This window comes from Maylandia zebra, linkage group LG3 (genome assembly GCF_041146795.1).
Source record: "Maylandia zebra isolate NMK-2024a linkage group LG3, Mzebra_GT3a, whole genome shotgun sequence".
NCBI classification, from domain to species: Eukaryota; Metazoa; Chordata; class Actinopteri; order Cichliformes; family Cichlidae; genus Maylandia; species Maylandia zebra.
In genome coordinates this window covers 32,930,796-32,957,260 of record NC_135169.1, presented here as the reverse complement: position 1 = coordinate 32,957,260, position 26,465 = coordinate 32,930,796, and the positions used below count along the sequence as shown (strand labels likewise).

General features: G+C 41.9%; 3 protein-coding genes across 6 annotated transcripts; 2 read left to right on the top strand and 1 right to left on the bottom strand.

Moving 5' to 3' along the window:
* Window positions 1-6,380: 6,380 nt before the first annotated feature.
* On the top strand, window positions 6,381-7,807 carry LOC143417072 (uncharacterized). 3 transcript variants are annotated; one of them, XM_076882702.1, is made up of 4 exons: window positions 6,381-6,544; window positions 6,651-6,741; window positions 6,857-7,535; window positions 7,728-7,807. In XM_076882702.1, the coding sequence occupies exons 2-3, from the start codon at window positions 6,654-6,656 to the stop codon at window positions 7,498-7,500; spliced, it is 732 nt and encodes a 243-aa protein (XP_076738817.1). In that variant the 5' UTR covers window positions 6,381-6,544; window positions 6,651-6,653; the 3' UTR covers window positions 7,501-7,535; window positions 7,728-7,807. The 3 variants fall into 3 exon arrangements, with proteins under 3 accessions (XP_076738817.1, XP_076738816.1, XP_076738818.1); XM_076882701.1 differs by having other exon boundaries at window positions 6,854-7,535; XM_076882703.1 differs by having other exon boundaries at window positions 6,381-6,741.
* Window positions 7,808-12,197: 4,390 nt separating this feature from the next.
* On the bottom strand, window positions 12,198-17,373 carry nicol1 (NELL2 interacting cell ontogeny regulator 1). The gene is made up of 4 exons (XM_004574168.3): window positions 17,223-17,373; window positions 16,875-17,018; window positions 15,896-15,984; window positions 12,198-13,070 (listed from the first exon to the last, which is right to left on the bottom strand). Exons 2-4 carry the CDS (start codon window positions 16,984-16,986, stop codon window positions 12,999-13,001), a joined length of 273 nt encoding a protein of 90 aa, XP_004574225.1. The 5' UTR covers window positions 16,987-17,018; window positions 17,223-17,373; the 3' UTR covers window positions 12,198-12,998.
* Window positions 17,374-19,275: 1,902 nt separating this feature from the next.
* nelfa (negative elongation factor complex member A) lies at window positions 19,276-26,360 on the top strand. Of its 2 annotated transcripts, none has more exons than XM_004574170.6 (11): window positions 19,276-19,512; window positions 22,396-22,567; window positions 23,206-23,367; window positions 23,553-23,642; window positions 23,725-23,852; window positions 23,974-24,043; window positions 24,134-24,222; window positions 24,318-24,426; window positions 24,526-24,854; window positions 24,943-25,042; window positions 25,202-25,638. In XM_004574170.6, exons 1-11 carry the CDS (start codon window positions 19,303-19,305, stop codon window positions 25,228-25,230), a joined length of 1,488 nt encoding a protein of 495 aa, XP_004574227.1. In that variant the 5' UTR covers window positions 19,276-19,302; the 3' UTR covers window positions 25,231-25,638. The 2 variants fall into 2 exon arrangements, with proteins under 2 accessions (XP_004574227.1, XP_004574226.1); XM_004574169.6 differs by lacking the exon at window positions 25,202-25,638 and adding an exon at window positions 25,693-26,360 and having other exon boundaries at window positions 19,277-19,512.
* Window positions 26,361-26,465: the final 105 nt, after the last annotated feature.

Genomic DNA, 26,465 nt, shown 5'->3' with positions numbered 1-26,465 from the left:
AGTTTAAGGCTGAAGCACATTTCCCACAGAGGCCGCATCGACCATGAAACTGATAGACTTGTATGTTAAACTCTGAAATGTGAGTTTGTCAGTTTCATAAAGCCGTGCGTACACAGGCTGCTCTTTCACAGATCTTTTTAAAATTGTGTTTATGAGCCTGATTTGCTTCAAATGGATGTGAATGGACGCCTCGAGTTATTAGAGAAATTAAGACATCATGAGAGGTAAAGTGAAACTCGGCACACGCGGGGGTGAAAGAGACGCTTTTTAATGACCTTAAAATGTGCTGCTGAATGTGAGACGTAATGAAGATGGAGTGTTTATGGTTAGGTGCACACCCACGCATTTTTCACCTGCATGGTGTACCCAGGAAGGAAATCCTATAAATGTCAGAGACATTAACAGGATATAGGAAAGCCCTGATTCCAAGAATATTTCCTTATTAGTGAACCAAACAGTGCTTTAAACTAACTAAATACATTTACTCAAGTACTCTACTTAAGTACAAATTTGAGTTCTTTTCTTCTTCTAACCCATTTTCACTCCTGCTCCACACACAGTGTTTCACTTACCATTTAAATAACGTCGAGATTTCTGCACGAAAAGGTTAAAAATGTGACCTGGAGCGCTTCAGATAAAGTTTCCCAGTACTTTACTGGTCAAACTGGTAATAATCTACAGACAAAATCATCAAAAAACCAGCCACGGACACTTTTCTGCACTGATTATCTTACAACATGTGGCACTAAATGAGGGAACCTCGCTGCCACACACTCGGTTTGGTTTAGTCTTGTGTTCCGTTTTGATTAATTCATGCTTTTGTTTGAGGTGTATGTGAGATATTAACCACGCCCACGTGGGTGTGGAGAGTCTCCTCTTGGTCCGGCTGCCAGCTATTTGGAGTTGATTATTGGAGCGAGATAATTGGTGTGGGCTTGGAGGAAGACCAAGAAAGGAACTTTGAAGCGTTACTTGAGGAGTTTGTCCTACAGTTCTGTCAGAGAGGCTGTAGAAGCAGGGCTCAGTGAGCTTTGTTGAGCTTGAGCTGGAATGAATTTGGCTTTCTTATATATTTTTTTTATCTGCTTCGCTTATGCAGAACCAGTAATCTGGTTGGGAGACTTTTAGTTGAAAGTCATCTGAAGGAGCCACGTTTTCACCGATTCTTTTCTTTACAGAATGCTAGTGCAACATAAAGTCTGTGCTGTTAACCGTTCTCTTTGACAAATCTTACAGAGATCGCTCTGAAAAGGAGAAAATATCCAGTGAGCAGCAGTTCTGCCTTGTTGTTGTTAGAGGAGAATAAACAGACTGTTTCAGCTGATAAGAAGTCAGTAGTAACTCGACCACATTTTACAGCACACATATGCAGAAGAGCGTCTCTGAATGCAAATGACCTCCACAGACACTAGATCTCAGTCACGTCAACATGAACCAAACTCTCTGAGCAATGTTTCCAGCACCTTGTTGAATTTGTGCCATGAAGAATTAAAGCAGCTCAGCAGGGGAAAATGATCCCACCTGGTACTAGCAAGGTGTACCTAATAAAATTACCAGTGAAAGCAGTTTAACCTGATCTGGCTTGCAGTTTTAGTAACGTGGGTTTTAGGGGAAGGATGAATTTTTAACAAGCAAAATGATGGAAAGTTTTAATCAAGGAAGCATCCAATTAAACCGACTTTGAGGATGTTGAAGGGAGACGTGTGTCCAGGACGATTTCTCCTTAAATTCAGAGGAAATAATTCAGATTTATGCTCCCGGGACCAAGTGTCGATATTATCCACCCTGCAGAGCAAATTATCTATCCGTGCCGTACAGTATGTGCTTACAATATTGATGGAGGACAAGTTCAGTGCTCTAAACTTAGAGTGTAAAAAGGTCTGTGTGTTTCAGGCATCTGTGCGTGTGCTGGGCTCTGTGAGTGAGCTCTTACCAGAGGCCTGTCTCCCTCTTGTGGTCGCGGGTCAAAGGCTGGAGCTATGAAGTTCTTTAGGGACAAACAAGGCATTAGATCGTGTAGGAAACACAACGTTTCATTGCCAAGATGTCCTGAGAAAATCTCACACAGCTGCTCTGAATAATGACACTTTTAATTCGACCACACAGCTCAGTAAAAATTAATTCAAATAACAAAAGGCCACATAAGATGTAGTCGACTCTACTGAACCTGAAAGTTGGGAAATTCTTTTATTACAGCAATCCAAAAGCACGAAACACATTAAATAAAACACATAGAAAAAATAAAATTAAAAAAATTGAACTGAAAATAAAATAAGGAGACTCAGCGAGTGAAAGCAAGTAAAAGAAAACACATGAACAACAAAAAACGTTGTTAAAAGCTGGATGTAGGAAAAAGTAACTTGTGTTTTATGTTTCTTTGTTACATGTCTTGCTGTAAAGTGAAGGCCGGCCTCACGCTTCTGTAACATTTCAGTTTCAGTCTTCAGAACAGATGCAAAAAAACTGGTCTCACTGCTTTGTGTTTTTAACACATCACTAGCGGCAAAAGTGGCTTTAGAAACAGTGAACGCTGCAGTAGCACTTGTGCTTTTCATTAGTCAGCAGAAGACTGTGGGCTGCATCTCATCACACGTTGTTAACTTGGTGCTAGCAAGCAGAAAAGGAGTTAAATTACTAAACACAAACAGCAGCTGTTGAAAGGCACTGAGGGATGAGTGTATTAAGTTCAGTTGTACTGTACGGTCAGGGCAAAGGCTCTGGCAGTGCCACACGTTTTGTTGTTTACACACTTTGCTGATTCCTTTTTTATTTAGTTTACGTTTCTATGTTATTGTAAAAAAAAAAAAAATCATTAGTTTCAAAGACTTATGAACAAAGATGGAGCAGCCAGGCAGAAGGAGAAGAACTCAGAGAAGATTCATGGATGCAGTGAAGGAGGACATGTAGAGGGTTGGTGTGGCAGAGGAGGAAGCTGATAGGGATGAGGACTGAAAACATCTTCAAACACTGGTTTCTTCCAGTGTTTCAGGAGCAACTTAGCAACAGTCTGGCCATTTTCAAGCATGATGGAGCGCCGTGTCACGATGCACAGACAGTAACTAAGAGGCCTGGACAGTAAATGGCCTGTATTTATATAGCGCTTTTCTAGTCCCTAAGGACCCCAAAGCGCTTTACATATGCAGTCATCCACCGATTCACACACTGGTGATGGCAAGCTACATTATAGCCACAGCCACCCTGGGGCGCACTGACAGAGGCGAGGCTGCCGGACACTGGCGCCACCGGGCCCTCTGACCACCACCAGTAGGCAACGGGTGAAGTGTCTTGCCCAAGGACAAGCCGGGGCTCGAACCGTCAACCTTCCGATTACAAGGCGAACTCCCAACTCTTGAGCCACGATCGCCCCTGGACAGTATCAAATTAATATTTTGGATTCATGGACAAAAAAACTTACTTGAAGGACTGATAAGGCAAGAATGGATCACCGTCAGTCACATCCCCCACCCCCCATCCTAAAAGAAAAGTATGGTGTAAAATGTCATATGTAAGAATGTGTCTGCTTGTCATGCATTTAGTTTATAACAAGCACATCTTCCTTTATGATAAATGATAATAATAAATAAACCTTTAACTTTATATATTTCAGTTGCATTTTACTCAAAATTACTGCTTCAAGCTAAATAAAGGTGAAGAATTTTTTGGGGGGGGTTAGAAGGATTTGATCTTTGTGCCAATAAAAGTCTTTAAAACTTGTGAAATGTTTAAACTGTTCTTTGCTTTATAAAAATGTAGAAAACCCTCTGAATAAAAAAATGAAAGGCCAAATTTGCGACACTCCCAAAGCTTTGTTGCCATGACTGTAGAGTTTAGTGTGACACAGTAAACTGTAAAAACGCTGTGTTTTCATCAGAGAGCTGTTGCTATGATCATTATTAAAGTAATTCTTAGTGCACCCGAGAGGCTCTAAAAATCTCTAACACCTTCCAGGAATATAATTCAGACCGAAACAGCATCACTGAGTTTTCCCTCTGGAGGTGGATTAACACCTCGGTGAGCGTGTCAGCAGAAAGTGAGCAGTGCATGCTTCACACTGACACGGTTTATCTCTGAGCTGGATTTCCATCAGATCTGAGGGCGTACCTACTCTAACTCATTAAATGTAGACGAGCCGTGTAAAAGGAATTCGGCATGTTTTCACTTCAGGTTCTGAGCATCTGTTTGGTTTTTTGTTAACACTTGCACATTAAAACTGTACAGATTACGACAGCTGTATTACAGATTCTGTGGTAAGAAAAGATTCAGGAGTTTAATGAATTCTACAGAATAGTAACAAAGATGGTGGGAATCTGTAGTAACCCATACCAATCATACAGATATAGAACAAAACAACATGGAAGGTCCTAGTTCCTATTTATTTCTATATATTTAGTGGGAACATGGAATCTCATGCTGCATCTTTTGCTTTTAGAAATAAATGTCTTCCTGCCCTGTGACAGATAGAACTCCACAGCATCTTATTAACGTGGAAGTCGAAGTCTGAGCTGCTTTAATTTTTCCATCATTTTCGTGTCATCATCAGGTTGATGCTGAGTGCTCCTGTAGTCCTGATGCTCTGTGTAGATCAAACAGACAGTAACAGTGGACTGAAAGTGTAAAGCAGTTTCTCTACAACCTTCTACAAAGCTACATATCTGCACTTGACCCTCCGCGCTGTGTTAAAGCGCTTGGAGCATATTGTGTCACGTAACTTGCAAAACATGAGAAAACATTTCACTGGATGGGACATTTCCCTGTTGTAAGAAGACATCTATTATCCAAATATACTTAGCAGAACAAAGAGTAAATATTTGTTAACAATATTTGTTTCGGATTATTTGCCTCGCCCCCGGGTCTCAGTGAAAGCAGAAGAGCCGTTGAAAAAGAAGAGTCGGGAAACTTCTCATAGAAAAAAGATATTTCCTGCCACATAAAGATCAGGCGTGGATTGACTCTTCATTCTGTGCATAAATAACATTCAAAGCGTTCAACAGTCTGTCATCTTATCAAGAGTCTACAGATGTGATCAAGGTCCTGACTGTAGTCATCAAAACTAATCGTGTTTAATCTGAAACATTTCACACAGATGTCTGGAGAGATTTCAGTCAGTTTATCCGTTTATAACAGTGATCTTCTTGGGTCAAACCTGTGGGCCTTTCTGTGTGCAGTTTCCATGTTTTCCATGTGCTTTCAGCTGACTCCTAAACCTGCTTCTCTTTGATCGATGGGCTACATGTCCATGTTGTACCGCACCTATCTCCCAGTGTCTTCTGGGATAAGGTCCTGGCCCCACATAGGCATGGGACATCTTTAGCCCTCCTCCCTATTACACACATTTAGAAAATGTCCCACATTTTGTTTGACTCTCTTATCTGCAGGACAGACTTGACTGAAGTCCATCTTTTATTCACTAGATGTAAAAGAAAACCTGTCATCATGAATGACGTGTCACAAAGTCACAAGACTTGGAATACGATGAAAACACAAATAAATCTCTGGAAAAAAAAACGAAATACAGAATTTGTAACACATGTTTGTCCCACATAAGCATTCACTCTGTCCCACATTTAGCGTGTTGGGATCTTGTTGCTTTAACCCACACTGTCTGTTCTGATAGAGACAAAGTGATCTTGACATTTCTTTATTTTTTGCTGCTTGAATGATGAAGATTCTGGGTTTGAATCTGCTCCTCTCCGCGCACCTCTGCGTCCTATCAGAGTCTGAAAACGTACACGTATCATAGATAGACTCACCTCAGTGAACTGGATAGATGTCATTAGTCAAAGGTCAAGGTAACGAGTGCCAGAGCAAAGGTTCTTACAGGCTAAAAATAAACAACATATAAATTAAATATGTTCTATCAGGACCCAGTAAAAAAACCATTCAAACATATTTAGCAAAAAAAAGAAATGTAAATATTTATTTTTCCTCTCGTGTATTTGCCTTGCCCTCTGGGCTCAGCAAAGGTAAGCTGAAAGTTGGAACACCTGCAACACATCACAACATTAACAGCAACAAAAAACAGTATTATGCAGGACTTTTTCTTTAAAGTTTAGTGAGATTTATCAACACAACCAGTCTGAGGAGGCATTAATGTAAGATGTTTATGTCTACGTACTGTACTCTTGCCTTAATAAATATGCCTCCTTTACATGATGAATCAAAGTTATCATAAAGGTTATCACACCCACAAAAAAACTCAAACTAAATTAAATGGAGAAAACAAAAACACGTGAATCTAAAGCTCTGCTGCAGAGGGCTTCAGCCCACTTTCACCTCTGAGTGTCCATCTGATCAGTGTTTGAAGTTTATTGATGATGTTACTGTGTTTCTCTGCACTGCATGTGAGCACGAGGTACAGCAGATACCTCGGAGCACTCCTTGTGACCAAAAGAGGCGTAGAAACTTTTCATTGGACGAGCTTTTCTCTAAAGTAACAGGACAAACAAATGCACGCCTCAGAAGAGTATATAACTGAAGTCAGACAGTCAGAAAACATCTAACACCTTAACTTCTGCTTCTACTCAGCGACTGACACAGAGTAAAGGTGAGTGTAGTTCCTTCATTTCTCCCACTAAATCAGGTGTTAAATATTTAAAGAGCGTTTGGGTGCATTTTTGTAAAGTGTTGAAGTTTCTGGGTTTTGTTTTTAGAAAATGAAGGTCCAAGACTTGTTCATGGGTTTTGCTCTTGTTGCTCTGATCAGTGCAGCACCGATAGAGGACAAAGCTGTATATGATGAAGGTAAGGGATTATTTAAAGCAGAAATTTACTAAGGTGCAGGTCTAAACTTAGAGCTGTTTGAGTGCCTGTCATTTACTAACAGATGTCATCACTCCCACACCTTCTGATTCAGCAGAGTACAACCCTGAAGACTTCGACATAGATCCTACACAATATGAGAAACTCTTACAGAATGTGCAGAGTTACGGCAAAGTTCTGGGCATATCCTTTGACTACGGTGAGCTCCTGGGGACAGAGTTGGAGAATGAAACATTCCTGGCTGCAGGACTCGGGGTTGATGTGTCTGTTGGTGGACTCCTTGGAGATGAGGCGGCCCTGGGTGAAGGCTTTGGAGATGTGAAGTCTCTGGCCACAACCTTTGGATATGCAGAACTCCTAGACACTGAGTTGGGAAGTGACACACTTCTAGTTGCAGGACTTGGGCTTGAGATGTCTGGTGGTGCCCTGGGTGAAGATTTTGGAGATGATGACATACTTCTGGCAGCAGCTCTTGGGGATGAGCCCCTCGGCGCAACCTACGGATATGAAGAGCTCCTGGGCTCAGAGTCTGGAAATGAGACACTTCTGGCTGCCGGACTCAGGGTTGAGATGTCTGTTGGTGCACTCCTTGGAGATGAGGCGGCCCTGGCCAACGGGGAACTCCTGAATGTCAGTGAAGAAGATGAGAAACTCATGGAGATCGCTTTGGAAAACCTCAGTCTTGAAGATGTGCTGAAAGCAGCAGGTTCTGACGGTGAAATCAGACCTGATGCTGAATGAGCTGAGAGAAATGAATCCCTCGCTGCACACTGCCTGTATGTCTCAGTATACTTCTCACACTCTTCAAACTTTTTGTTTCCATCATAAAGGGAAAAGATCATAAAGCAAAATAACATTTAATCTCAAGAGAACGTAATCTGCAGTTCACCAAGTGAAGAATGTGATGCTCTGTCATGTTTTTGTAGCTTACATGTTAACATGTATGTTTATCTGCTCTTTCTCTGCAGCTCTCCAGGCTCGTGGCTTCATCGTGGTCATGATCCATATAAGGCAAATGAAGTGCATTAACTGAGGCACTGTCTCAAACATAAGGGACAGTAAAAATGTTTTGAAATGAAATAAAAATATTGGTCTCAGTTTCAAGATTAATGTTCTCTTTGTTTTTATTCTTTGTGTGTCTGTGTGTGTGTATATGAATCTTATTATAATACATCTCAAAAGCCTGCAGAGATTTTGCGAGCAATGTATTTTCTGTTGCTTAACTAAATTTTCATTTAATTTTCATTTATAAATGACGTGAATTTGATCAGCAGAATCAGTTTTTTACATTCCCATAACAGCATAAACATGCAGGTAAAATGTTCTTCATTCTGCATTTAGAGCTTTCGAGTAACTATTGCCTGAACCACGCAGTGAGCAAACAACTGTTGGGTGACTTTACTTAAATAAAGTATTCAAATAAGAATAAATGTAAATATTGTAAGGCAAGAAATTACTGGGCAAAGATTTTATGCGTAGATTAATTTTTAGATTTTGTTCTATTTAGCTTTAATGTAATTTACAGACTTCAGATGCCAACAAGTTCATCTGACATGGTTTGTTTTCAATGACATGGTCTTCTTTTTTTCTTTTTTTTAATCAAGTTAATATGTTCAGGTTTAGTGAAAAAGGATATTAGTCACTGAATGAATTATTTTCCAAAAGGTAAATTATGTAATTCATTGTTTTTAACAAATTTGATTGTTTAGTTTTGATTGATTGTTTGATTGAAGCTGGGAAATGTTGAAAGAAGAACTGGACTTGTTTGTGTGTCACATGATATCTTCTAACTGGTGGACAAAGTGGCTTTCGCCAACAAAGCTGACAAACGGAAGCAGGATTTGGAGGATTTCGCAAAGAAAATGTTTTGGAAGATGTGTACTGTGGCATTTGCACAATCTAACATCTCAGTGTTGGTGTTGTTCATACATTATCAGAATAACATTGGTCCAGAATCAGTGACCCAACTGTCCAATGATGTTCATTTATTCAGTTAGCATTAGCCAAGAAGTTAGCTAATGTTATTGTAAGCTATAACTAGCAAACCAACATAAGTAACTTAAATTTGGCAAACAGCAAACCGAACCTGGCAATATAGTCATTATAATGTATAAATTAATAAAAAACAAAACCAATAGCTAACAAAGCTATGACACCACAGTGGGCACAGTGAGGCTTGATACAGATATCGGTGCAAATTAGTGCAATGAAAAGTTAGTTGTACTAGCTTTTCACTACTTTCTAAAAGTTTTTAAAGTCTTCTTTGTTTATATTGACTTTTGAAAACATTTTATGTTTAATAATATAGTGAAAATCTCATCACCAACACCGGATCCCTCGCAAACAAAACGGAGGAGCTACAATCAGAGATTTACTACATTCCCCATTTCGTGGTACATGTACAGTGACAATAAAGGGCTATTCTATTCTTCTATTCTTCTCTAAAATTGAGCCTTTCCCTCATTGTTAGTATTTCCAGGTTTATAGAGTCATAAAATAACACAATATCCCCTCTGTAGAAACTTTTCACTCTAAGATGTCAAATCATTTAAACAAGAATTTTGAGCTTGATGTTTTTAGGTTTTTAATTTGCCATCTTTTTGAGCTCTAGTCTGAATAAATATGACAAATTAGTACAACTTTCTGAGATTTGGCTTCAAAAATAATGATCTAAGTAATCATCTGGGAGAGCTTCATTGTCTGTCTTTCACCTGTAGTATCATTAAGCAGAGCTGCACTTTGCTTCTTTCTTTGTCACATACATTACCTGCCTGCCTATCTATCCTCAGTGACTTTATAAAACACATAGTACATGACTGAATTATAAACCTCCATGCTTCACATTCATCCTGCCTACTGGTATGCTAAATTCTGGTATGCTAAATAAGTCCCACGGTCACGCAAGGTGAGGAAACTTTTGTGGCAAAGTCAAAGCAATGCCCAAGTATAAAAGAGGGATAAAAGCCAGAGAAAATCCAGAGGATTTTGCTTGCTTGCCCCCCGTCAAAGAATTTCAAACAGCTGGTTCAATGATTCAGGCAGCTTTTCCCGGAGCAGATAAAAGAGAGCTCTGTGGAGAGAACAAGCCAGCGAGTGAGTAAGAGCGAGAGAGGAAGAAAGTGGAGGCTGCTTGACAACAAGAAGTGAGAGTGATTCAGCGTAAACTCAGCATCCCTGCATGCCTGAAGCTCAATCACTCAAACCAGTAAAAGCCTGACGGGGTGAAGCTGCCTCAGCAGGATGTTTCAGTTGCCTGTGATTGTGTGTGCTGTGGTGCAGTATGAGAGGATTTGCCTCCATTGTGCCCTGCGGTGCGCCGTGATGCCTCAGGCCTGCGACTCCTGCCAGGTGACTGCGGGCACTCCGTGAGCCAACGTAGCTCCTCGGTTTTCCTCTTTCTGTATCTTTTTACAGATTTCAGCCCATCTCATTTATAGATGAGGGGACTACAGAGTGCTGCATCACTGCGACACAGCTGGCAGTCCTTCTTTACTTAGGGCTCCTCCTGCTGGTAGAGATGTGGCACCTACAACAGTAATCCCTGTTGCAAATAAATAGAAAAAAATGTTAGTAATGTAGGAGGAGATGAAGTCAGCTAAAAAAGCACGACCTTTGGCATCTTTGAGAGCCGCATATCAGGTCATTCCATATTTAATCTTTTATCGATCTTCTACTGAGGAAAAGATCGTTTGACAAAGTCTAGACAACATCTAATACGTTTTACAGGGATATGTGTGATCCCCAAGCTCAAGTCCTCTAGCAGAGGCCTGGGTTCTGCACAGTATCATAGATGTTCCTAAAACTGCACTCCTCTTGACGGAGACCTCTGATGTTGTGCTGGGTCTGCTGGAGTTACAGCTCCTTTAATGCTCCTTTGACCACTGGAACCACTTTGGACTTTAACTTCCACATCTGCTCCAGTTCTCAGAAAGCTGATTCTGTTCATCTGGATGAAGCGTTTTCAGTAATAGAAATTTTTCGTCACTCAGCCAAATAAAATACTGAGATGAGGGCCCAAAGACTGAAGTGACACAACATTTCAACTTCGTCCAGATGAACAAAATAACCTTTCTGGAGCAGCTTTACCTGGATGATTGAGAATGCTTCAAGATATCTGCCTCTGGTACGTCTCTGTTTTCTCATGCTCCTTTTTCCTGATCTTGCTGTCCGCTGGGATTGCCACAACTATCACAACTGCTTCTGCTCCTTGTCAACCACCATTATGTCTGGTTGGTTGGCCAACAGCTACTTGTCTGTCTGGAGGCTGAAGTACCTGAGGACCTTAGCCGTGTTGATCTCAGCCAGGTACATATGGGGCACAGATGTTCCTGTACTCTATCCTAGCCACTTGGTTATGTCATCCAATGAACACTGCTGCTACTATATGCCCGACTGTCTCTATGGTGTCTTTGCACAGTCTGTAACTTGGATCGGCTGTGATAGCTGTGTGCTGGCCTCTGTGGATCTGGAGCCCTCTTGGGGCTTGTTTATGTACTGTCATGGACTAGCCACTGGTAGGGTTTCTTTAGTCTGTCACTTGTACATCACATGGCAAGGCTTGATCTTGCACAATACTTCTTCATCCTTACCACCATCCCTGTCTGCTATCAGCTGCCTGAAGCACTCTTGCAGCAGCTCATCTCAGGGACACGCTTCCCGATGTATTCATGCTGGTTGTTTCATCCTGGATCATGGCACTGGCACTCCACTTTTTTGTTGCTCACAGAGCTGCAGGGTCCTGGATTTGGATGAAAGCCTCCATGCATGGAAAGGAATTTTCACATCTGGATATCTCCTCCTTTGGTTAGCTTATCATGACATCTGTGTAGCTGATGACTGCTGGACATGTGGGCTGATGGCTTGGGACCTAAAGGCACATTTTAGTGTCTTTTTTATCTTTGGTGATTTTGGGGGATTCTTCCTCTGTGTTGAACTCTGCTGTCATTTGCTTTCCCATTCCAACCAAACAGCATTCTAGCTCCCCATTGGGCCATTTGATGGAGAACACAGAGGTGGTTCTCTACAACCACTGTGTTGGTTGATTTTCACACCATCTCTCTCTTTGGATGGCCAGTGTTAAGCAAAGGGGACAACAAAAGGTGGTATATGTCAAAGAAACAGGACCCAAGGTTTCCCAGCAGAACATTGTCCAAACACCCCAGAAGAGCTGCATCACAGTTTGGTCAAATTCTTACACTTGCACATGTTCCCTCCTAACACCTCAACTTTGAGGAAAAAATGTCACCAATGGGTGCTATGATGACGAGATGATGAATGTTATTAGCTGTCAGCAGTCATACTGTTAATGCCTGACTGGTGAGCTGCATGACCAAGAAGCAATGAAAATAACTGAATGGACTGTAATTCATTAGAATACAAGCAGTAAAGGTCATTCATTGTTTTTATTTAAAGGTGCAACAATAAGACAGTGAATGGGGCTCATTGTGACATAAATACGCTGTTTATTAACAAGCAACAGTAAGACAGTTACTATTTCTACTTCCATGTTCCCTGCTGCAGGTCTGTTCACCCCTCCCTCCCCTGCTTATGACTCCTCCGTTCCACATACCCGTCTACATGTACATAATCTATACATACAATCGATATTAACAACAGGTTAAATAAAAGTGCTGAAAATTCATGCTACAGTGCTGTGCTAAATCAAGACCTACGAGTCCCCTTTTGCAAAGAGGTAAAAATTCATTTCTTTACAAACGTTTCATTTGTAAACCTCCCAAACAATTCCTTTGAATCAGTCAATTACTGTCAGATTCCTAATAATAATTTAACTAACCGAAATCTAATGTTGAGCCGTTGAATGAACTCTGTGTGATGCTACAGTTCAATGTGTGTAAACCTTAACCTCGTACAAGACATTCAACAAGTTTACAGATACGTACCACATCCTATCCACATTATACAGTCGAAAAAGTCCAAAAATGTTTACGCTTTATAGGAGACACATGAGAGCGGCTGTCAGTGAAAACAATCTAAGTTCACAGGTGTCTGATACACCATGTCAGCGGTATAAAAGTCATCCCAGATAAGGCAGAACGAAAGCATGCCTCGTGACTTTAAATCAGAGCTTCACTGAACAGTGACATGAGAGAAAACAAAATAAAGTGCCTATTGTGTGAATATGCAAAGATGAGAGCTGCTGTACATGAGCAGAGGTTCTGGACAGAGTTGTTTTTGAAGTGTGTCGAGGTGCTGTTAGAGCGGGACGTGTCCTCAGGAGCTCAGCGCAGCGAGTTGGTGGGCATACAGTCACACAGAGCCCTCCTCTCCGTCCTCAGCACCAGCGTCTCTGTCTGCAGCAGGAAACAAACAAACAAAAAAACCACAACATTTTACTACATTAAATATCAGGTTTCTGACCTGTTGTCTTCATCAGCTGCAAAATGTTCTAAAAAAATCAAATATTAAAACGTTTCATTTAAAGCATTTGATATGTTTCTATGTTCTATTGTGAATAATTGCACAGTATCCCAGTTTACTTCGATTAGGGTTTGTATTTCCCTGTGATATTTTGATACAATTATAATTTTACAGTTTAAGTTTTAACCATAGATGCTGCCACGGGATTTTTATTACATGACAGCTTTTTCAAACCTCGCAGATTTAAACAAATATAAGCCACAACATCACGACTGCAAATAAAACATAAACATCAACATAAAAGAAAACTGAATAAAGAGGTTTAACCGAATTACAAAAAATTTCTAAGGTTTACAAAGTGCTTACTGTCCATGTCTTGCACATCGGTTTTTATTCTGCTAGTCTGTAACTCTGCAGTTCAGTAGCTTATTGGAGGCTGGAAGGAACAATAGCTTCAGGCAGTTTGTTTTGCACTTTGGCCCTCCTGAGTCTTCTTCCTGATGGCAGAGGTTTGCCTTGAGAGGAAAGATGTGCAGTGTGCTTTGTTGCTTGTTCTGTAACAGCATGCTCACACGGGCTCTGTAAGGCCCGTACTCGTATTCCCATGACCTTCATGGCTGTTTTATCCAAGCCTGCTGTTAAGTTGCCAAACCATTGCAATTCCATATTTAATAAGGACGCTCTCTAGCATCAGCAAGCTCTGAATCACTGCTGCAGGCTTGCACACAGATTATTGATGTGTATCTGCCAACAGCTAAATATTTATATGAGGACGGCTGACAGTTATTGAGTGGATTCTGATGAGCACTGGTTCATGATCAATAACTATTTTCTCTGATTTAGTGATGCTTGGAATCAGACGATTAGTTTCACACCATTTTGATGAAGTTGTTCAATCTCATCATGGTACACAGAAGAATCCACGAGTGTCAAACATAATCAGCCCGGCATGGACTCCAATCCGAGGAGGAGAGCATACATTTTGGAATTTTAAATTATATTTTAATAGGTTTTGCAGCTTCTCCTGATACTACACCAAAGTAATTAAGTAATATAAATATTTAAAAAAACAAATTGCAATAAACTCTACACATTTCTGTTTTCTACAATGTGTCTACAATAAAAAACAACATGCTATTTTCAGTGAAGTAACAGAAACTTTCTGTTTTCTTTCAAACCTCACTCTGTGAGGTATCTCACTCGGTTTTCAGAGAACTGGGGTTACATTAGTAACCGAACATTTTTCTTTAATCTTACATTTATATCTTACAGTTTAAATCATGCTGACACACTTCTTTCATTACTACAGCAGCATTTCTTTATCATGTAGAAAAAACTAAGAAATACTGTTGAACTTGCCCGTCGTTATACTTTTGATGTTTCATGGTCAGGAATAATGTGTCAACGTGTAGACAGATGATCCCTGTGAGCTAACAGTTCATGTTTCAGGCTGCCCTAAACTTTCATCTTCGTCAACATTTTTAGTCTTGGCTCTGTATGAAATCAAAAAAGGGATTACTCCTGATGTGGTCCTCTCAGGCACAGAGCAGCCCCACCCACCTGCTGTTTAAACGTTTTGTTTGCGATGGGCAGCCAATCAGATACAGAGCTACTCTAGTTCTAAGAACACAGCTGAAAACATCATAATGGATGCTGCTTAATCCACAGTCATATTAATATTAGTCATATTAGGATATGTTCTCCTACAGCAACTTGTGCACAGTGTAAAGTGTCATGCCACTTTCTCTCGCTCCGTTTCCTCCAGCCTCTCTGTGCGCCTGTGTTTGACTACAGGAGTGGAGTGAGGTGCGTGGGATGTCGGGTCACCAGCTGCCGCTCAGCACTTCCTGCCATAAATAAATCGTACCAGCTCCAGCACGCTGCCTGATCGTAGACTGTTCACTAGGTTGAGCACAGTTCTGCACATCTTACACCTCCTCTCTGTCTCCAGCCTCTACCTTCCTCCTCCTTCCACTCAGCTTTAGACTCTCCTCCTAGACCTTTCCCTTCATTTCCATTTGGACCAATCCATTTACCCCCCCCCCCCCCCCCCCCTTCCTGGCAACTGGCCATGCTGTTTGGGTCACAGTGGCTGGATCTAACTTATCTCCTTGTCTGTCAGAGTAATCGAGGGGTGCAGCGATTGTTTTCAGTCGCATTAACCTTCATTTCTTGGGTCCACACAATTAAATTATATAAACAGAGAATAAAAGTCATATCAGCTGATCCAAAAGCAGGTATGTGTGCCCTGAATTGAAATCAGTACTACAGTTCACACGTAAGCTCGTGTGCTTGGAGTTAAAGTGTAAAATGTACAAATTCCAAAAATATTTCACAACAATCCAAACTATAGCGACAAAAAAAAAAATCCCTATTCTTTGCAGCACAGGAATTTATAGGCACAGGTATTATGACTGCTCTTTGGCACAGTGATGGGAGTGTGTGGGTGTCTGAGGTCATTTGGAAAATGAAGCACAGCAATCTCTAAAAGCTGCGCTCCACAATTTTCATATCTAAAAACCAGGAAATAAATGAAAAAGGACTAACCCTGCGCTAAAATGCAGATGTAGACATTAACATATACTAAAACGTACCACATAATGTCACATTTACTATATAACAATATGGGAACTGATAGAAGCAGTTGCCACCCCACCACAAAGGCTCATGAAGATCAGTTATTTTATGAAATACATCAGCTGGTGCATGAATCTCTGCAGTAGTCTCTAGAATGAAAAGGAAATTAGAGAGGACTTACCCTGGCATCTAGGTTGAAAGCGGTCTTCTTTAGATCTTGCAGCGCCCTCTGCATAAACTCAAAGGCATGACAGTCCACACACGGGCGACCTGGAAACAGCAGAAATGAGTTCAGAAACAAAGGCAGCGGCGTGAGATACCAAGTTAGTACAGAGCCAGTATCACCGATACTTCTAAATGCAAATGATGTAGGTGGGAGTAGCATGCCGTGATTTATGAGGTGAATGTATCACTGATAATGATAATGTGAATGCAATTCAATGACCTCTAAATGACTGTGAATCTTGCTTTTTTCACTTTTTCATTAACACAACAGAACACACACTCATGGTTTTTCACATTTTGAGCCTGGATTTTTTTTGTATGTGTGCATGACTGGAAAGCATCAAATTAGACTCCAATTTAATGCTGATTTGGTGTGTTCTTGTGGCTGCAGACGTAAACTATAAAGTGTATTGAGTAGAAGTAGAGAATCAGTGACCTGACCCAGAGTCATCATTTACAAAAAGGAACCATAAATCTTATTAATGAGATTAGTCTGTAGCAGAAAGCGACTGACTGCTGTGCTTTGTCATCTTTGAATTGATCATTTATTTGAAGAAACAAATATTTTAAACAAATATATAGAATTTAGCTTTGTGGAAGTGTTCATCTAGATTTTTTTTCTCATCTAGCTTTTAATTTACAAACAACATAATCAAGCTTTTCTACCTGAGCATCCATGAAGTCACACTTATGTATATTTTCCTTCTAACCTGCTCGGTATGTGTGCCTTTAAGCAGCAGTGGAGGCCCAGTTTCATGATCCAAGCGTACATTAATTAAGATGACCTACAATTCCCTCAACAGCACCCCTGTGAGACCTGCAGTCATTAGACTGTGGAAAGATCACCGTGGCGGACACATACTCGTCTAAAACATCTCAAAACTTGTACTCAACAGGTGAAGGGAAAAATTAATCTAATTTTTAAATCCACCTACTTTCGGCAGGGATGACAGTCCCCGTCTCATGATCCGCATCAGCTGCCCCGACACAGACGAGCTGCAGCGCCAGCAGCAGCACCACTGCCTGCACATACCCGCTGGAAGCCATGGCGACGGTGCGATCACTTACTCACCTCTGATCTGGAGAGTACAATTAGGCAAAATGTATAAATTAAAGGGCAGAAAATGTCCTACACGGCCGTCAGCCAATCAAATGAGGGGGAAAATGATGGGCTTTGTTCAGATAATGCTCCAGTTTCCAACCAGTAAATGTTTGTATGTGTTTAAAAGCTCAGCCCGCACAGAGTAATTACCGCTTATCTGACCACCTGCACGGTAACCTACCGTCAATCGGCCGATGATGGTTTGCAGATCGCCAGATGAGCGCAAGATGCCCACCGAGTACTGTTGTATGGAGATTAAATTAGTGCGCATGCGTGTTGGTTGGCTGAAATTTTCTCCAGGGGCCTCGAAAACGAGACTTCCGGTGACAGCACTTAAAAAAATAAAAGCCTTGATGGGCAGTTTACCCGTAGAGTTTATTGATGGGTAGGTCATGCATTCATTAACAGGATAACAGACAGAGAGCTCGAGAGAGCAATATTTACTTAAAAACTCAATGTAAAAAGCAGTATAGTTATTATTATTAAAGATACCTCATTTGATTACCTACATTTTAGAGATCAATACTGCATTTTGTTCCGTAAATTGAGTGCAGTATATACATACATGCACAGTTTCAGCTATAATTCCAATATTTAAAATTGTGTATTTCCATTGACCTATTTTTACATTAATATAAATCAAATACAACTACATTTTTATGATTTTCTTTTTAAAATAGGGTGCGCGATTTACAGCACTAAACTGAAACAGTTAGTCTGTTACTGCAGCACACTGAATCTTCATGTTTTTGACATTTACATGTTTATAGTCTGGCATTAAATGAGGCGACTATTCAGTGTAAAGATATAGATACATATCCAATTAATATCCCATGTAATAAGTAAGAGCAAATAATAATTGACTATATACTTGTAAACAGCACAAATTAGTGAAGCAAGCTCATTTAAGATGTCTTTGTGGATCTAGAGAAAGTGTATATAAGGATGCCAGGAATAGCAGAGAAGTATGTGAGGGTGGTGCGAGACATGAATGATAACAGAGTGGTGGGTGTGCAGTAGGAGTGACGGATGAGTTCAAGGTGGGAGTGGGATTACATGAGGGATGGACTCTGAGCCCCTTCTTGTTTGCAGTGGTGACAACTGGGCTGACAGATGAGTTCAGGCTGGAGTCTCTGTGGACTATGATGTTTGCAGATAACACTGTGATCCATGGAGAGAGTGTGGAGCAGGTGGAAGTACGCACAGGAGAGAAGAGGAATGAAATCAAGTAAAAGCATGGCACAATACATGTGTGTGTGGAGAGGTGAACATTTACAGATATTGAAGGTGGATGAGTTTAAATACTTGGAGTCAACCACCTAAAGCAAAAGACAAGTGCACGAGAGGGGTGAAGAAGAGAATGCAGGCGTGGTGAATTGGGTGGAGACAAGTGTCAGGATAGCAGCAAGAGTGAATGAGAAAGTTTACAAGACGGTTGTGAGACCTGCTGCGATGTATGAACAGTGGCACTGACAAAAAGATGGACTCATGATGAAATGAATCCATCAAAGGGATGGCTCAGGTTCAGCACTTTGGATCTTTAGAGAAACAAGGTTGAGATGGTTTATACATGTGCAGAGGAGGGATAGTGGATATATTAGACAAAGGATGTTGAAGAGGAAAGCCCCAGAGAAGATTCATGGATGTAGTGAGGGAGGGCTGGTGTGACGGGAAGATGTCAGGGATACGGTGGCAGGTGAACTGCTGTGGTGACTCCTAAAGGTCGCAGCCCGAAGAAAACACATTTTAAGATAAGAGGACATAATAATAATATACTTTATTCATCCTAGAGGTGGGAAAGTTTAGCACAGCAAACATATGACATCGATTAAATGGGTTGGATGTGCTGTGGTTTAACATAACAGGCTGCTTAAATGCAGTAAAAGCAGCATAGCAAATATCGGGGACCAGTGAGAAGTGTGGCTGCCAGTAGTGTAGTAAACTGTGACAGGGCAGGGTTGAAATAACCTGTTACTATGACAATACAGATGTTTCTCTGCTCGGCAGATGTGTAGCACTGTATTACATGAGGTAACAAAGACTTCCCGCATCTGCCCTTGTTTACACCTTCCTTCTTAAAACTTTATTAACCACACACTGTGTACAGTTCCACACTTAAAGGTGGATTTCACCCGGTCTCCTCACGGCTCTGCGTTCACAATTGCCCCCCACCCCACCCCGGGTTATGGGCGGGGTCCTGACTGCTGTTTTCTTAGGTAGCCTGTTAAAATGCCCGAACTCAAAACACTTCTTTTTCCAAGATGGCGTCGATGAAGGACAGCGACACCGGCCTGTGGCTTCACAACAAACTAGGATCCACGGACGAGCTCTGGACGCCTCCGAGCATCGCTTCGCTCCTCACCGTGTCGGTTATCGACAACATACGGCTATGTTTTTCGAGCTTGTCGCCGCCGGTGAAGCTGAAACTCCTGCTCGGGATGCTGCACCTTCCGCGGAGGACCGTTGACGAGGTGGGTTAGCTCGGTGTTAGCCTGGAAGGTACGATAAGTTGTTACCTCGGATACACGGCTGAGAAACGAGCCGATAATTGCGCTAGATTTTAAAAAGCACTGAGGTCCCTGTGACGGTTTAGTGGCATATTTAAAAGCCTAACAATATTAATAAACCTTTCCAGCTAACATTATGCTACCATATTTATCCGAAGGCTAACTGAAGAAGCGGCAAACTCGTTATTTCCTCGACATGCTCCCCATTTTTTCTTTTTTTAAACCCCGGCTTCAATGCACGAAACACTTTTACCCTCTAACGACAGGATGCTCCCGAGCTGACTTTACCCCTGCGCACATTTGTCTTTCCAGCGGTTGTTTACCGGCTACAGCGAGCAACGCTAGCCTAGCGGTGCTCGCACGGACATTGTGGTGGGATGGGCGGCTGAGAGCTGGCGTTAGGCTGGAGGGCGGTACTAGCTCCCGGACCCACTGATCACCTGTTCCCCCCGCAGGAAACGATACACAGCCGTCATTTGTGTGGCTTATATAGCCAGACTGTTCAATAACAAATGCAAAATTATTAAGCTAATTATTAATGGGGTTTCTTAAAACAAGCATTCAAGTGTGTTGTTTAAGTGAAATTGGCGGCTAAGCTCAGGAGTAATTTCCCGTATGCAAACCACGGAAGCTCTTGGCTGTTTTAATGCAAATATTTATTTTAATTAAGTGGTTTTGAAGGAGAGCAGCAAGTGTGAAAGGGAAGGTTTACTAGATGGTAGCGAGTCTTGCTATGATGAATGTTTTGGAACAGTGGCTCTGACAAAAACAGACAAGACCGAGCTGAAAATGTTAATATTTAGATAGAAATGAAAAGAAATCAATTGAGTTCAAGGCTGAGATGGTTTGGACATGTGCAGAGGAGGGAGAGTGGATCTATTGGAGAAAGGATGTTGAAAATGGAGCTGCCAGACAGGAGGAAAAAGAAAACGCCTCAGAAGAGATTCATGGATGTAGTGAAGGAGGACATGTAGTAGGTGTGGAGGGAGAAAAGGCGATGCTTCATAGACACAGGGCCACCAAATATTAATATTTTGTAGTTAAATGCCTTCAGCTCTTTTTAACCACCATCCTGAGATAACGTTAGCTGAGCAAACTTGCATTAAATTGGTTCAACTGTTTGAGAGCAAGCTAATGGCTCAGTCACAGGAGTAAAAGTAGTAGAGCTACCTCCTTATAGCTTAAAAAGAATTGATGTCTGCCTGGTGATTGCATGCAACAGATTATAACTTGTGGTTGCTCACAGCTTGAGGATCTTGCACTTATGACCACTTTTGATCACAAGGAAATTGCACAAGTCCCCTGATAGGAGGCCACCTTTCTGCAGACAGTCACAATCGTGCTTGGACTGACTCCAGTCACTCTTAGAGACACTGATCAAGGCTTGCAAATAAGTGCTGTCTAGCTTATAAACACAGACAGATTGCCAACATGCTGCCATCAGTCTGAATGACTCTTCGTCAATGAGCGCAATGCTACTGGCTGCCAGCTATTTGTGGGATACAACTGATAATGAAAGTTTAAATTTGAGGAAAAATTGCTAAATCACAATATATTTTGACGCAATATTCACCATATTGAAAAATGATAAAAAAAATTATGATATTGCATCGTGGGGTGTCTGGTGATGCAGAGGGTTGGTGTGACAGAAGAGGATGTTAAGGCTAGGGTACATGACAATATAGCTCATGCTGCAAACAATATCTCTGTGGCATTGTCTGCTATGGCCATAAAAGGGGAGAAACTCATGGCGTGGTCCTCATGCCCCCCTGACCTCAACCCTATTGAGAACCTTAGAGCATACTCAAGGAAAAGATCTATGAACTCAAGTTCAATGGATGCAAGAACTGCGAAGGTTCTATGAAAGAAGGGATCCCATGTTAACATGTAACTTGGTTTGTTAAGATGTTTTTGATTGAAACGGCTTTTGATTTCAGTAATGCTGCATATTGAGCAAATGACCAATTTTCAGTTCTTTACAACCAATAAAAGATTTTGAACCTGCATAATCATTTGGAACGGTGCATTTTGAGTTTACTTTTGCAAAAACATAGTTATCATTGTGAGGTTGCTCTAATGTGTGATGACTTGAATAATACTGACTGTCATTTGCATCGACTATGGAGGAAAGTCAGTGACAAATATCATTTGCAAAGTATTTTGGAACAGGGTTGATTTTGGCAACACTGAACCTATAAGTGCAGGGAGGTGGACAGACTCTATAGCCTCTGTCACGTGGATATTAACATGACTGCATTTAATGGTTGGTTGAAGCTGGCGTCCTCCTCGTGTTGCATGTTGGATGGCTTCCCTTTGATAAACATCACTGCACAAAATCAGGTTTCTTTGTATCCAGTTGTTAAAGTCTTGAAATCGCAGTTATGTGAATGTTTATTCATGCTGGATTTTCCAGAGATGGAGGAGGTGTGAATTTAAAAGATGGAAAAATGGAAAATACTCGGGGATAATAACTAGTATTCAGAATACTTTTATATTATTTCAGTCACACTCTGAGGGTTTGATTAATCTGGACTTTTTTGTCTGTACAGGAGTGATTATTTATCTTACAATTTGTAAAGTGTCGGGGTGGTGTGTGTCAGGTGTGAGCTTTTTTTAAAGGAAAAGTGTGTGTCTGAAAAGTTAAAGTGATTACACACACTCATATTCAAGCTGTCCGGGAGGATATGATGCAAGTTGTTTCTTCATGTAAGCAACCGGTGTTTTCTGAACCATGAGTGCAGACCAAAAATAGATTCACAGACTCGGTTGTGTGCTGTTAACCTGTGGAACTAATGCTAAAGTAACTACAGTGTCTGTAGGTTTCACTAACACCACCTTTCTTGCCAGATGAAGGAGGCCCTGTCGGAGATAATCCAGCTGGCTACGGTGGACTCAGAGCCCTGGGTGCTGATGGTTGCAGACATCCTCAAGTCCTTCCCAGAGACCGGCTCTCTGAATCTGGACTTGGAGGAGCAGAATCCAAATGTGCAGGATATTCTCGGAGAGCTCAGGGAGAAAGGTAGTTTTATATTCATTTGCATCATTTCCAGGTGAGCGCTGATGTCTTACACATTTAAATAAATGCAAATGCATAGCTACAGTGTCTTTGCTTTAACTATATTCAGATGACTTGCGGAGCCATTCTGAGCCATGAAAACTACCCAGGTGGTTTCTGGTGTAGACGGATCTCATGTAGTACAGTGGTTTCCCCTCATGTTGTTTTATCTGTAAACTGGAAGGCAAGATGACCACAAGCAAGACTCAAAAGGTTTAAAGTGGAAGCACTTCTGCTGTTTTTTCCTGTCGCTGTATTTAGATTAGTGTTGATTGCAGAAACATAACTCCACGCTTTTATTTAAATTGTCATGTTTTGATATTTTACTTAAATATTTACTTCTATTTCATTTAAATTTAGTTCCTTAATTTTATATTAATTTTAAGTTTTTACTACTTGAGCTCTATTTAACTTATGCGAGCTGTCTTATATGTTGAATTCAATTTTTTTCAGCAGTAACAAAGGGATAAAGTATCTGTTAATGAAAAACACTCGTCAGCTCAGTGAGCAGAGTCGTGTTTTATATTGCTGACCAGCCACAGACAGAGGAGCACAGTGGTCAGTGCTGCAGTTAACATCCCCACCTTTCTCTTCCTCCTCAGTGAGCGAGTGCGAGGCGTCGGCCATGCTTCCTCTGGAGTGCCAGTACCTGAATAAAAGTGCATTGACTACTCTGGTGGGACCCCTCACACCTCCCGTCAAACATTTCCAGCTGAAGAGGAAGCCCAAGAGTGCAACCCTGAGAGCAGAGCTGCTGCAGAAATGTAAGTTCATTTAATAATGGCCAATACACACCACGTCCCACAGCTATGGGGGGGAGAGACCGTGGGGTGGGGTAAAAGATGTGCATTTGTGTTCGTTTTACTGTGCCTGCCAGATTGTGAGTGTCTGGTGTTCTTCAAAAATTGATTGTCCAACTTAACACGTTTTAAACCAATTTGTTTTATAGCTACAGAGACAGCCCAGCAGCTGAAGAAGACAGCCGGAGTGCCTTTTCATGCCAAAGGGAGAGGATTGGTCAAAAAGATTGACACCACAAGTAAGTAAAAAAAAAAAAAAAAAAAAAAGTCCTACTAAAAAAAGATTTAAATTATTTCACTGCATCCACGTTTGCATTACAGCTCCTCTCAAGGGGATTCCCAAAGCCCCATTCCGCAGCCCCACCACCCCCAGTATGTTCAGCCCTCCCAGTAACCGCACACCTATTGCTCCCGCACGGACGCCCCTGCGTAAGGAGCGGGGGGTCAAGGTAAGTCGTACCCAGTGTATCGTTTTTCTTACGGCTTTCATTCTTTCATCCTTGTTCTTCGCTTTCATTGAGCTCCTGCAGGATTGGAGTGACAGAGGGGTTTTTTTCTCCTATTGTTCAGCTGTTAGATATTTCAGAGCTGGATATGGTTGGAGCTGGAAGAGAAGCTAAGAGGAGGCGAAAGACTTTGGGTAAGTAAATTTACAGCCTTAGTTAGATTTTCTTGAGCAATAAAGTGTGACACTGTCGGTGCTTAACCTGTGCTTCTTTTTATGATATAGAAACCGAGGCTGGAGAGAAAGCAGCCAAAGAAGAAGCTGTGGTGGAAAACACCACACCCGACTACGCTGCTGGCCTCGTCTCCGCACAGGTATTTAACCCAACGTATATCTACTGTTCTCTGTCACACCAGCCCCCGTTTGCCTCTCTGCCATCGTAGGTTCACTCCTTTGTGTTGTTTCTCAGAAACTGGGGTCGCTGAACGAGAATCCTCTGCCGTCAACTAGCTACCTACCAGCCACACCCAGCATGGTTCCCTCCTCGTCTTACATTCCCAGCTCCGAGGCACAGCCAGGTTAGCCGCCTACCTCCCAGGGCTCAGCGCTTTCTCACTCAAACATATAAAGTAAAATTCCCTGCTCATGCGTTTCCTTCATGTCCTCCTCCTCCAAAGCCAATGCTGGTGGTTCGGGACGGGACACGCTGCAGGCGGCCCGTCAGCCAGAGGAGTCGGCGACAGCGACCACAGGTGCCAACGCCACCTTACCGGGCCAGTACAAGCAGAGACCGCCTATGTACAACGCGGGAACCACAGCAAACCCTGCAACTCCCACATCCCCCAGCACACCGGTATCCACCCCCGCCAGCAATGGACCACCAGCAGCTGCGACAGCCAGCCAGCCAGAGACCCCCACTCAGCCTCCCAGCACACCTCAGACCCCCACCCCAACAGCAGCCCCTACGCCACCACAGCCACAGCCCAAAAAGAACCTCTCACTTACGGTAAATAAACACCATTTCAAGACTTTCAAAGTCAGAGGATATTAAAACGTCAGCTAAATTATCTGTCCCCACTGTTTCCGACCGTCAGAGAGACCAGATGTACGCCGCCCAGGAGATGTTCAAGACCGCCAACAAGGTCACGAGGCCGGAGAAGGCCCTCATCCTGGGCTTCATGGCTGGATCCAGAGGTATGAGAGTTTTTAGCTGCTTGATGCAAATATAAAAAACAACAGCTTTTTCATAAATGCATATTACTATTTATCTAGTTTACCATTTTACCAGTTTTATTTCCTGTCAGACCCGTTTTCATTCACTTCACCCTTTTTTTCCCCTTTTTTGCAAATTAGCTTTAACACAATGTGACTTTGGTCACTAGCAGATTGCTGCAGATGCATGTTTGGATGGAAGATGGAAACTTGTCTGCAAACTCTCAAAGTGCAGTAAAACTTGGAGATTGTGCACCTTTTTAAATAAAAGTTAAACCTGTTGTAGCAGTGAGGCACATCTTCTACTATGAATGTGTTTGAACAGTCTCAATTTCCAGTTTGCATTGAATTCACCCAGCACCTGCCAGCAACATTTTTCCCAACAAATGAAGGTCAATAAGGTCACTGACTGGTCTCAAGGCCTGTGTAAATCTGAATTCCCTGTAGTCATTCAGAGTTTCCCCACATTTGCTGCAGGATTTTACAGAATATGTTTCAGTTTAAATGCAGTTTTAACTACAGTAGATGTCCCTCATAATTTCTCAGCATTTATGCACATCTGACAAGGCAAAAACTTAACCAGCCTACCACTCTAACTCCACCCTTCCCTACCCCCCATCCATTCCCTGCAGAGAACCCATGCCCGGAGCAGGGGGACATCATCCAGATCAAGCTGAGCGAGCACACAGAGGTTTTGCCCAAAGCCGACGGCACTGGCAGCACCACCATGCTGGTAGACACAGTCTTCGAAATGAACTACTCCACAGGACAGTGGACCCGCCTCAAGAAATACAAACCCATCACCAACACCTCCTGAGGCGATGCGCTCGCTCAGGAATCCCCACTTCAGACGTGTTTACGCACAGTTACAAAGTATTTGCATACACATTTGGGCCAAATCGAGCACGGGGAGGGTGAAAGATTGTCAAGGAGAGAAAGGTTCTCCCTTTTGCTGCACCTCCAAAATGTGGGACTCTTTGAAGACTTGCTTTTTTGGGGGGTTGTTTCCCTTACCCTTTTATTGTTTTTATGTCACTTCCGATTTCTGAATGATGCTGTTGACAGGAGAGAGATACGAGTTATTCTCACGGCAGGCACCTTTGAACATTTGTACTGAGGTACAAGCATGTCACGTGTTTAGAAAGACGACGAGCCGTCTGTATTTTTCTGTGCAAATGTGACGTTTGCAGCTTATTCTTCTACATTTCAGAACCAAACCATGTTTTGTGATGACACAGAAATTAACGAAGACGGTCATTGTAAAGATGAGATGAAATAAAGAAAAATAACTAGTTCTTAATGCTGTCCACCTCTGTTTTGGAGCCTTCTGGTAGATGTTTAATAATTTTTCATCCTTTTATTCCAAAAGAAGGGAAGAAAATAAAATGACAGACTCCAGCAGGTG